The sequence below is a fragment of the Neomonachus schauinslandi genome, chromosome 9 (assembly GCF_002201575.2).
Source record: "Neomonachus schauinslandi chromosome 9, ASM220157v2, whole genome shotgun sequence".
Lineage (NCBI taxonomy): Eukaryota > Metazoa > Chordata > Mammalia > Carnivora > Phocidae > Neomonachus > Neomonachus schauinslandi.
Window position 1 is genome coordinate 27,904,157 of NC_058411.1, and position 10,463 is coordinate 27,914,619.

At 56.9% G+C, this 10,463-nt stretch overlaps 1 protein-coding gene across 7 annotated transcripts in view; it reads right to left on the reverse strand.

The window, feature by feature from the left end:
* Window positions 1–8,675, reverse strand: part of PAPLN (papilin, proteoglycan like sulfated glycoprotein) — a 36,466-nt gene extending 27,791 nt beyond the window's left edge. For 2 of the 7 annotated variants that reach the window (XM_021679770.1, XM_021679775.2), the window contains exons 1-8: window positions 8,595–8,638; window positions 7,608–7,708; window positions 6,108–6,140; window positions 5,892–5,951; window positions 3,549–3,664; window positions 2,641–2,701; window positions 2,274–2,376; window positions 365–495 (exon numbers count right to left, since the gene is read on the reverse strand). In XM_021679770.1, coding sequence (XP_021535445.1) covers window positions 365–495; window positions 2,274–2,376; window positions 2,641–2,701; window positions 3,549–3,664; window positions 5,892–5,945 — 465 coding nt within the window. In that variant the 5' untranslated portion in view covers window positions 5,946–5,951; window positions 6,108–6,140; window positions 7,608–7,708; window positions 8,595–8,638. Of the gene's footprint in view, window positions 1–364; window positions 496–2,273; window positions 2,377–2,640; window positions 2,702–2,994; window positions 5,952–6,107; window positions 6,141–7,607; window positions 7,963–8,594 lie in introns of those variants that run through there. The other 5 variants (XM_044918346.1, XM_021679772.2, XM_021679771.1 and 2 more) reach the window with 5 other exon arrangements.
* Between the last annotated feature and the right edge of the window lie 1,788 nt (window positions 8,676–10,463).

Sequence of the window (10,463 nt, forward strand, 5' to 3'; positions counted from 1 at the left end):
CACCTCCCAGGATCCCAGTGCTGACCCAGAGGAGAGTAAAGCCCAGAGGCGAGGAGACATTTCCAGCCCCTTGCAGCCAGCCAGCCCACCCCTCGATGGCCTTCTTCCCCTTTGTCAGTTTTAGTGGTGTTTCTGTCGCTTGCCACCCAGAGGATCACTCCTACAGTGGCGCCAGTTTCCAAAGGGCGAAGGGAAGACGGTCACAGGGCATCTGTGATGCAAAGACACCTAAAAGCTGGTCATGAGAAGACATCAAGCTCAGGAGAGCCATTGGCCATGCTGGTGCAGGGCAGGGAAACATCCGGCAATAAGCCCCAGGCCAGCCCCCAGGGGGGCGGGGGGTGGGGGCAGGATCACCACTCACCCGGCAGCTGCCATCCACACAGACGTCCCGGGTGCCAGGCTCACAGGGCGTCCCGTCCACGACAGCCTCCCTGTGCTTGAAGTAGAAGTTCTCCCCCTTGGGAATGCAGTTCAGTTCGCACTTGTTCGGGGCTGAGGCAGACAAACGGGAAAGCTGAGATCCCAAGCAAGCTGCAAGTCATATCCTGGGCACAATGAAGCATGGGCGGGGGCCAGAAGCACACAAATGGGGGGCGAGCGGGGAGAGAAAGTCCTTGCGTCGGCTCTCCCAGGTGGCTCAGAATCCCACCCCAACCCCCACGGGAAGCAACTATTCACAAAACTGCGGCCTCTCTGGGGATCAAGTGGATGAAAAATCCCAGGATAGGGAAAAAGCTAGCCCCTTGGAGAGGTCTGTCCAGCCTTATAAATAAGGCTGTGTGTTAACAATCAGCTCCTCTGAGTCAATTATTAACAGACCACTATGCATGTGGGCTATGCTGTAAAGTACAGGGACTATACGTAACATGGGGAGACGCTTCTCCCACACAATGCAGAATGGGGCTACAGAATAATTACAAATACGTGTTAGATAGAGAGAAAATAATGTGAAAAGGGCTAGACTGGAATGCTAGGCCAAATCCTATGAAAGGTGTGGGGTCAAAGTCATTTAGGGGTTTAAATTTTTATAGCCATCTAAATATTATATACACATTGTTTAAAAAGCCAAAAGTGCTAATAGGAGTGCGGTCACCTCCACCACAGAGAAGGCATCCCTCTGTGACCCTTTCCTCTGTGTTCTGGTTTTTCTATATGGATATATTTAGGGCACTGGGCGTGGAGTCTGCTTGGGATTCTCTCTCTCCCTCTGCCCCTGCCCGCACACAAGCGTGCGCACTCTCTCTCTCAAATAAATAAATCTTTTAAAAAATATATGGATATAGGGGCGCCTGGGTGGCTCAGTCGTTAAGCGTCTGCCTTCGGCTCAGGTCATGATCCCAGGATCCTGGGATCGAGCCCCGCATCGGACTCCCTGCTCAGTGGGAAGCCGGCTTCTCCCTCTCCCACTCCCCCTGCTTGTGTTCCCTCTCTTGCTGTGTCTCTCTGTCAAATAAATAAATAAAATCTTAAAAAATATATATATATATGGATATATTTAAATTATCCAGGAGGAGCAATGAATGCCAACAGACTGCCCTGGGGTCACCCCTCTAGCCAAGACCGTGTTCCCCATCCAATAGCACACACAGGATATAAATGTTCATTGATTTGGAAGCCAAAGCACCATACTATCCAGGAGTCATTTGCAATGAGCAGTGACTACTAATACTCAGAAGGGGTAGCCTAAGGAATCTTCTGACTCATCTAAAATGCTTTAGTTATACACAAGTGTTTTTTTCTTAAACTAGATTGCTCTAAAAATTAACCACCCTCCTCAAAGCCACTCAGAGCAAGCCCCTGGGCCCCAGAGATCCTGAGTAAATGGACTCTTGCCATACCAAGCCCCTTGCAGCCCCGACCTGCAGTTGGCCCAAACTTGGCCCGGCCCCACCAGCGCCCCTCCTCCCCATGGCCTCTGCACATCATGAGGACCTCTGTGCACCATGAGGAATGCTTCTGGAGCAGGCCAAAAGAGCAGGGCTCAAAATGGCCCAGACATGGCCTGGTGGCTTTGTTTGAGAATGTATAGAGGGCAAAAAGGATGGAGAGACCTCAAAATGACCACCCCCCCCCACCCCGTTGTATTGCGATGAGCACCTGCTGGGAGTCCTGTGAGTTTTTAAAATGTATTTGACAGAGCATCTATAATACGGTGTAAGCGCTGTGCAATGGAAAGTCAACGTACAGAAGAGATCCGGAACGGGTGGGGCTCAGCACAGGACAAGGCAGGGTGCGGCAGCAGGGCTGCGGGTGCTGGGACCTCCACTCACCTCCATAGTAGGGCAGCCACTTGTACCGCCTTCCCTGGAAGTCCTGGCCGTCGAACTGGGAACACTGCTGGGCCCGGAAGTCCCTGGTGCCTGCGGGGCAGCTCTGCGGGGGGCCAGCGGGGAAGGGAGGGACAGGTGGGGCCTCCACCTGCCCCACTGCTCCTGGGGAGGTCTGTCCCATCCCCACCAACAGCTTCCCCCTCACCCCAGCAGCTGCAGGGGCTTTGGGCTGCTTGAGGGGAGGCTGTCATTCTGGGTGGGAGGTGAGGAAGGTAGGGGGTGCACCTGCGGGAGGACGCCCCGGGGACTGGGAGGTCAGTAAGGTAGGGGGTCCCAGAAGCTGACGTCCCCACCCTGCGGGCTTTACCTCCGTGTGGCAAGAGCGGTGGCTCCGGGCGGGGCCCACGCAGCTGGAGCCCCCATCCCTCCTGAGGATGAGAGCACCGGGAAGACCCGAACCCCGCGAACCAACACCCCCCCTCCTCCTAGGGCTCTCCTGCAGGCCCCTCTGGGCAAAGGAGGGGTGCCCACACACACAGATCCCCTCAGGTAGGGATAATGAGCCCTGGGTTTATACTTGGAAAAGCTAGACTCAGAAGTCTATCCTGGAGTCTATCCTGGAGTTCCTTTAACTCGGGGCTACCTTGCCTCTTATAGCAAATTTCCAGAGAAGACCCAAACTCTGCCTCTGGAGATAAAATAAGATGTAATGTATACCCACCTGGTAAGGTCATTCCGCCATTTAAGGAGTATGCGGTGGCTGGAGTAATAGCTCATGGTTCTTGTCCTCACACGAGGTTCTCCAGAATAGTGAGTTCAACCCACTGACAGGCAAAGGGTCACCACCCCCCTTGTTTTGCGCCCCACCCTTCTCTAGCACCTATCAGAGTGCAGGGCACACAGTAGGTGCTTAATACCTCACTTAAAGTGGGAGACCTCTATACTTAACAAAGAGGCCGAAGGGAGAGAAACTGCACAGGGTAGGCATTGAAGATCGTTCATTCGTTCACCAAGAATGTACTCCACCTGGCACATGCCAGACAGCACTGGGAACTGGAGACTCGGGGGTGGGGGAAGCAGGCACAGCTCTAGCTCTCCTGAAATAAGGCTGATTGTTGGAATCAGAGACTGGTGGGAAATGATTTGATACTCCATCCATGCTGCTCTCACAACAAACCCATGGTTCGGTGGGTTCTGCCAGGCCCAGGACCAGCTGCCCCCTGACCAGCCTGCCCCCTGTCCTCTAACAAGCTGGCCCCACCCAGCCTCCCCTACCTCTGGGAGAAGCAGGGGCGCTCCCGGAAGCTGATGCCCACTCCGCAGGTCCGGCTGCAGGGGCTCCAGGTGCCCCAGGGGCCCCAGGTGTCCCTCTGCCGCCTCACCTTGGGAGCCTGGAGGAAAAGACACGCTCAGAAGTGTGAGTCGGCACTCAGAGCCCCCTCGGGCTTACCAGAGGGCCCCTTCCTAAAATCATTCCCCTCCCTCGCCTTGGGAGCCTGGGATTCTCTCTCCCAGAGCAAAAACACCAGGCGCCCCAAACAGACTCAGCCGGCTTTCAGCATGAGGAGCTGGGAGCCTCACCAACACGCCCTGGCCTCCTGTACCCAGCACCCGCCACGCAGATATCCACTTGTGGGGGGCAGGGGCTACGAGCCGGATGCCCTCCACACCGTCTCTCCCAGGAAAGAACGCACATTTGGCTGCAGCCACGGGCAGCACAGGCACGTTTTGTTCCTCCGTGATTCCCCGAACCGCGAGCTGGCTGTGCGGCGCCGGAATGAGCTCGGCCAGCCCGCCCTCCCGCTGGCCTGTCCGCACCTGCTCCCGCCGCCCTCCGCACCCAGCCCCTCCTCCTCCGAGTCCCCGCACCCTCCAAGGCAGCCTGGGGCCCTCTTTCCTGCCGTGCTGTTCCCGGGGCCGCCCTGTGCGGGGGTGGGTGCGAGAGAGGATTGGGGCGGTGAGGCCGGGTCGGCGGGCGGCTGCAGCTGCACGTCATTCCTCCCTCCCCGCTGTCGGCGCTCAGAGAGACCGTGCGGGGGCTCGGCCCCCAGCCAGAGCCAGCAAGAGGGGGCAGCTGAGCCGTGGCGTGGGCGCAGGAGCGTTCACGGCCCCACCTGAGCTCACGTGCTGCGGGGAGGAAGGCGCCGGGAAAGGTTACTCAGCTGTTTCTACGGCAGAAAGCACCTAAGAGGACCCAGTGCGTTTTGTACTCCTTGACTCATTCCACCTGCACAGTAACCTGAGGGTGGGGATTATAACCCCCCAGTGAAAGGGAATCTCAGGCCTGTCAAGCTTATGGTCAAGCAGCAGTTAGGGGGTGGCCCTGGGTTTCCTGCTGGGGTCCTGACGCTGGCACCACAATCCCCTCCACCTGAGTGGGGGCCTTCACACAGCCGGGCACCAGGGAAAGCCTGTGCCAGGGACCTCAAGGACCACGGGGTGGCAGGGGTGACTGGGAAGCTGGCAGGTGATGGAGAGGACATGAGAAAGGGGGGCTCTAGCCCACCTGCCGCTCTGACTGTGGCTGGTGCTGGGTCAGTGGGGCTTTGAAGGCCTGCCCACCGAGCACCACTGACGTCCATCTCGGCCTGCCCCTGCAGCCCTCTCATCCCTGACTCACACTCCACAGTGTAGCATCTCCATTGCCTTCCCCCAAGGACCTCCCGCTTCACAGAGGGGTGGGCAGGGCTGAGGGGCTCCCCCTGTGAAGAGCTCTCCAGGGGCAGGGTGGCACCTGGCTGCTTCTGTGCCCTCCATCCTGTCAATGCCAGGAGCAGCATCCAGGACAAAGCCCACCTCTATGGACCCTCCCCTCCGCAGAGGTGGGTCCTGCCTTCTAGAAGACTTCTTGTATAACCTCAGGATCCAGGTTTGTTCTCCAGTGAGCCCCGTCTTTTGGGCCCCGTTAACAAAACAGCTACTCTGATCACCAGTTGACTCCTGTGTCCACTCTCCAAATTTGCACTATAATGTGGTAACAGTTAGCTACACGTGGCTATTTAGGTTAATTAAAATCAAATCAAACACGTAATTCTTCAGTGGCAATAGCCACGTTTCATGGACTCAGTGGCCACAGAACCAAGTGTCTATCCTACTGGACAGCACAGTTTAGAACATTTTTTATCATCTCAGAAAGTTCTATTGGCCATCCCTGCTCTATCTAGAGCTAAATCCCCACTGTTGAGGGGGACCTCTAAGCACAGTCAAGCTGAGGGGCAGCTCAACTGGGTCCCAGCAGATGATGGGATGGGCCATCTAGCCCTGCACTTTGGCTGGTGCCAGCACCACCCCCGCCCCTTCCTTCCACCTTGGAAGGCCACCCCGGGGAGGTGGGGGTCCCAGCATTAGGGTGCACCCAGCACCTTCGGAAGGAGGACGGCGGTGGGAAGTTGCCAGTCCTGCGCACTGCGTCCTGCAGCGGGGAGGGCAGCTCTGCACCCCGTGGTCAGACCGCTTCAAGGCTGCACCCCTTTTTCTGAAAGAGCTGGGGGTGGTCCCAGGGCTCGCCTCTCCCACCAACTTCCCCTCGCCGCCGGGAGCGGGGGATTTTCCCCCGCCTCGCTGTGCGGGGGGGGGGCGGGGCGGGGCGGGCCGAGCAGCGAGCAGGGCGGCACTCACCGAGGACCCGGGCGCCGGGGCCAGCAGGAGGGGCACGAACAGGAGCAGCCGCATCTCGGCCTGCGGGAGAGGCCGGGGTTGGAGCGGGCGGGACAGGGCCCGGGCTCGGTCCGCGGTCCTGCGGGCGGGGGCGCGTCCCTCCGTCCGCGTTGCCCACCCGTGACCGCAGAGGGGCGAGCGGGAACGCCGCGGGGCTCAGTGGGCCGTGGCACTCACGTGGGGGAGAAAAGGCCCGCCTACTACTGGCTCCTAAAAGTCCAAGAATACCTTCTTTCAGGATTTCAAAGGGGAAAAAAAGAGGGCAATTAAAAATACTTGTTGAAGGACAGGTTCAGAATCAAAGCAATCAGTCTCACGGGTTTTAATTTAGCAAAAGTCTTTTTTTAAAAGCCATTATACCTGTTGTTTTTAAAACTTAATTTTTGGGGGCGCCTGGGTGGCTCAGACGTTAAGCGTCTGCCTTCGGCTCAGGTCATGATCCCAGAGTCCTGGGATCGAGCCCCGCATGGGGCTCCCAGCTCCGCGGGATGCCTGCTTCTCCCTCTCCCACTCCCCCTGCTTGTGTTCCCTCTCTCGCTGTATCTATCTCTGTCAAATGAATAAATAAAATCTTTAAAAATATAAATAAAACTTAATTTTTTAAAAGATTTTATTTATTTGATGGAGAGCACGCTCACACAAGCAGGGGGAGGCAAGCAGAGGCAGAGGGAGAGGGAGAAGCAGACTCCCCGCTGAGCAGGGTGCCCGATGCGGGACTCGATCCCAGGACCCTGGGATCATGACCTGAGCCGAAGGCAGACACTCAACCGACTGAGCCACCCAGGCGCCCGTTAATATATATTTTTTTAAAGAAACTCTCGGAAGATGCTTTTAAAACTCAAAGGCTTTAAAAACGTCAATTGTATCCTACTTTAAACCCAAGCCAGCATTTCTCTGCACAAGAAAAGCTCCACAAGTCGATTCTGTAACCAGTGTGTGTGTGTGTGTGTGTGCGTGTGTGTACATGCAGTGTGGTGTCTGAGTGTGCAGGCTGTGGATGACTCTGCAGGAGGAGTGTAGAGTGTGCACAGGTCCAAGGAGGTGTGTGTAGCATGTGCGTATACACAGTGTATGTGTGCAGTGCAGCGTGAATGTGCAAGGAGGGTGTGTGTGCAGTGTGCTGTGTTCTGTGCACAGCATGTGCATATGTGCATGTGTGTACATGTCACTGTATTGGAGAATGACATAAGCAATATGCTCATTCAGTACGAAACATTAAACAAGTACTGACTTGTACGTTTAAATTTAAAAATCTGTAATCTACCAATGTTATAAATTTTTTAAGTATAAAATGACTTCATTTTGCAAGGACAGAACAGCATACTAAGCCAAGTTCAGCAAAATTTAACCTGGCACATTTAGCGACGTACATGCTTCGTTAACTTAGCACAAACGGTGATTCATTTAGTCATTTTCACAGTCAAATCAGAGGTTCCTGGGGCTAGCAGGTGGGGGGAGACTTGAGGGGGGTGCTGCCTCCTCTCCCACACGCCGCCACCCCCACCGACCTCTGCTCTGCGCCCGCAGCTCCTGTAAGGGCAGCGTGCGAGAGGGGAGGCCCGCGTTTTAGAACCAATGACTAGATGAGCGACAAGGGATGCTTCTCTAAAAGAGACCGCCTTTAGGAACGGAGGCGAGCAGAGCCCAGGGAGAGACTGGAGAAAAGACTGTACTTACAACTGCTACTAGGTTCTACCACCACTGCTACAATTGCACTAGATCAAGACCCCCAGCTGCGATCCCGAGGTCCCGAAAGCCAGAAAGGTTATTTCAGTTCACTTGGGAGAAAAACAGAAACAAGACACCGTCCAACTCCAGGGCCAGCCCTGGGTCTTGGGCCCCCGGACTACCCTGCGGGGCTCCCCCAGCTGCACGAGGGCCCGGCCCGCTGCGCCCCCGGCCGGCAATGTGCGCTCTTTTCACGTCGTGTCCCCGAGGAACGCGGCGGGGCCTGATCAGGGCCGAAGCAGCGGCCGGGGCTGCTCCGCGGCCGAGCAGGTCTGCGCCTCCTCGCGGGGGCTGGCCCAGGACCCGCGCTCGGGGTTCCTGCGCGCCCGGCGCCCCATCCCCCCACCGCCCCCGGCGGACACCCGGACGCCCGCGGCAGGCGCGAAGCCCTTCCCCGTCCGCCCCCTACTCAGGAATCTGCCCGGCTTCGGTCGCGAGGAGGCGCCCGCGGCCCGCACCCCAGCTCGGGAACGGGCCCCCAGCCCCTCCACCCGCCCGGGGACGCGCCCGGTGCAGCCCCCGAAAGCGGAAAGGTGCGCTTCCTACGGGAGGCGCCGGGGCGACCCGGCACGCACTGGCCCTGGCGGCACCTCGGGGTGGGGGCGCGCTCGGTCTGCGGAGCCCGGTGCCGGGGCGGCGCGGGAACGGCGTCCCACCGAGGCGAGGTCCGAGGGGCGGGCGGCGTGGGCGCGGGGCCCGGGTCGCGTCCGGCTGCCCAGCACGAGCCCCCGTAGCTCCCCGCGTCTCCTGCCCGCCGGTGACCTCCCAGCCCCTCCCAGCGGTGACCTGGCGGACAGAGCCGGAGGCAGGGTCTCCTCGGGGATCCCCCACTTCCTCCGACGCGGCTCTGCCCGCGGGCCGGGCGGGGCGCGTTCCTGCAGCAGCCCCGGGCCGAGCCGCCGCTGCCGCCGGGTCCCGGTCCGTCGGCTTTCCTACCTGTCTCCGGGCGCGCAGGGCCCGCAGTGCCGCTCGGTCGGTGCCCGCCCTGGGAATGGGAGGCTGGCCTGGCGGCGCGGAACGCCTGCGGAGGTTGGACTTTCCCTGCCGCTGGCTGGCTGCCTCCCCGCCCCAACTCCCCCCACCCGGCTCTGCAGACACCCATCCCCAATCCCAGTGGAGCGGCCCCCACAGTGGCCGGTGCTGCATCCCCGTGGGTCTGTGCCAGGGCTTGGCTTGCCCTCCACTCTGTTTCCTCTCTTGGGCGGACACTAGTCACCACCCCGTCCCATTTCCTCTATGCCTAAGTCACCCACCTCTGTATCATCCCCCCTCCATGCCCCTCTTAACTCACAACACACCTCGGTGTCAGGCTCTCTGCTCCTCTAACACCCTGGAATTCTATACAGGGAGACCTCACTCTATTCGGCCTCCTGGGGTTGTTCTGGGATTTGGGGGGCTTTTTTGCGATTGGCTTTATTCCGCTTTGCAGATAAATTGCATCTTTTACAAACTGAAGGTTTGTGGCGACCCTGCCTGGAGCAAGTCTCTTGGCATCCATTTTTCCAACAGCATTTGTTCACTTCAGGTCTCTGTCATATATTGATAATTCTTGCAATATTTCAAAATTTTTCATGGTGATCAGTGGTTATGATGCCCTGCAAGCTCAGATGGTGGTTAGCATTTTTCAGCAGTAAAGTATTTTTTAATTCAAAAAATTGTTTTTTTAGGGGCGCTTGGCTGACTCAGTGGGTAGAGCGTGGGACTCTTGATCTCAGGGGTTGTGAGTTTGAGCCCCACGTTGGGCATACAGTTTACTTAAAAAAAATTTTGGTTTTTTTTTAGACATGCTATCGCACACTTAATAGACTGCGGTATAGTGTAAACATAAGTTTTATATGCACTGGGAAACCAAAAAATTTATTTGACTTACTTTATTGCAATATTCACTTTATTGCGGTGGTTTGGAACCAAACCTGCACTATCTCCAACATATGCCTGAACTTCAGCCACAGCTGAGTTTCTCCACACATACGCTGCTGCTTCCTACCCTCCTAGCCAGTTTCCCACTGCTGAGAATGCACTCTGGAAGCCCACTCTACCTTGCAAACTCCTACTCATCCCTCAAGACCCTGGCCAAATGTTGGCTCTTCGAGAAGCCTTCCCCACACCATGGCAGGCAGAGTCGGTGCCCACCGGGCTCCCTCAGTCTCTGTCCCTGTCTTTGGTGGTTTATGGTGCATCGCTCTGTGGGAATCTGAGTATCCCGGACTCAGCTGTAAACTGAGGATAAATCTTGCCTCCCCATCACCTGTGCCCAGGGCACTAGGTAGGATCAAGGTAGGGGCTCAATAAATGTGATCAATTTAATTTCCTTTCCTAGTTGTCCTTTTTCTCAACAAAGGCACTTCTTGCCTGCCATCCCTTTTTTGAACCTGAAAATCACCTACCTCTAGGAAAACAGCATTGGCCCTGGGCCACATGGGAGGTGGGGAGGTCACAAGGCTGGTCCCTTTCCCTCATCCTCTTAGGCCTTTAGGCCTTTGCTTACCCTGGCCACTGGTCATTTCTTCCCCGGGTCTCCACTGGGGCAGAGGAAAGTCACCAGCAGGAAGCCCACCCCTTGTTCAGACCTCCCAGCTCCTGTAGGTCATTTCTCTAAGCTGTCACTGATATTCAGACAAAATGCTTATTAAAACAAGCATTTTAAATCTGCCCCATTTCTTACCCATTAGTGAAGAGAGAAGCAGCTGCAGCTGTGTAGCAGGGGCCCCTGGGGACTGGTGCGAATTCTTAGGCAAAGATAAAGCTTGGCAGAGAAAAGGGAATGGAATTACCCAAAGCCTGTCTAAAAGAGGAAAACAGTTT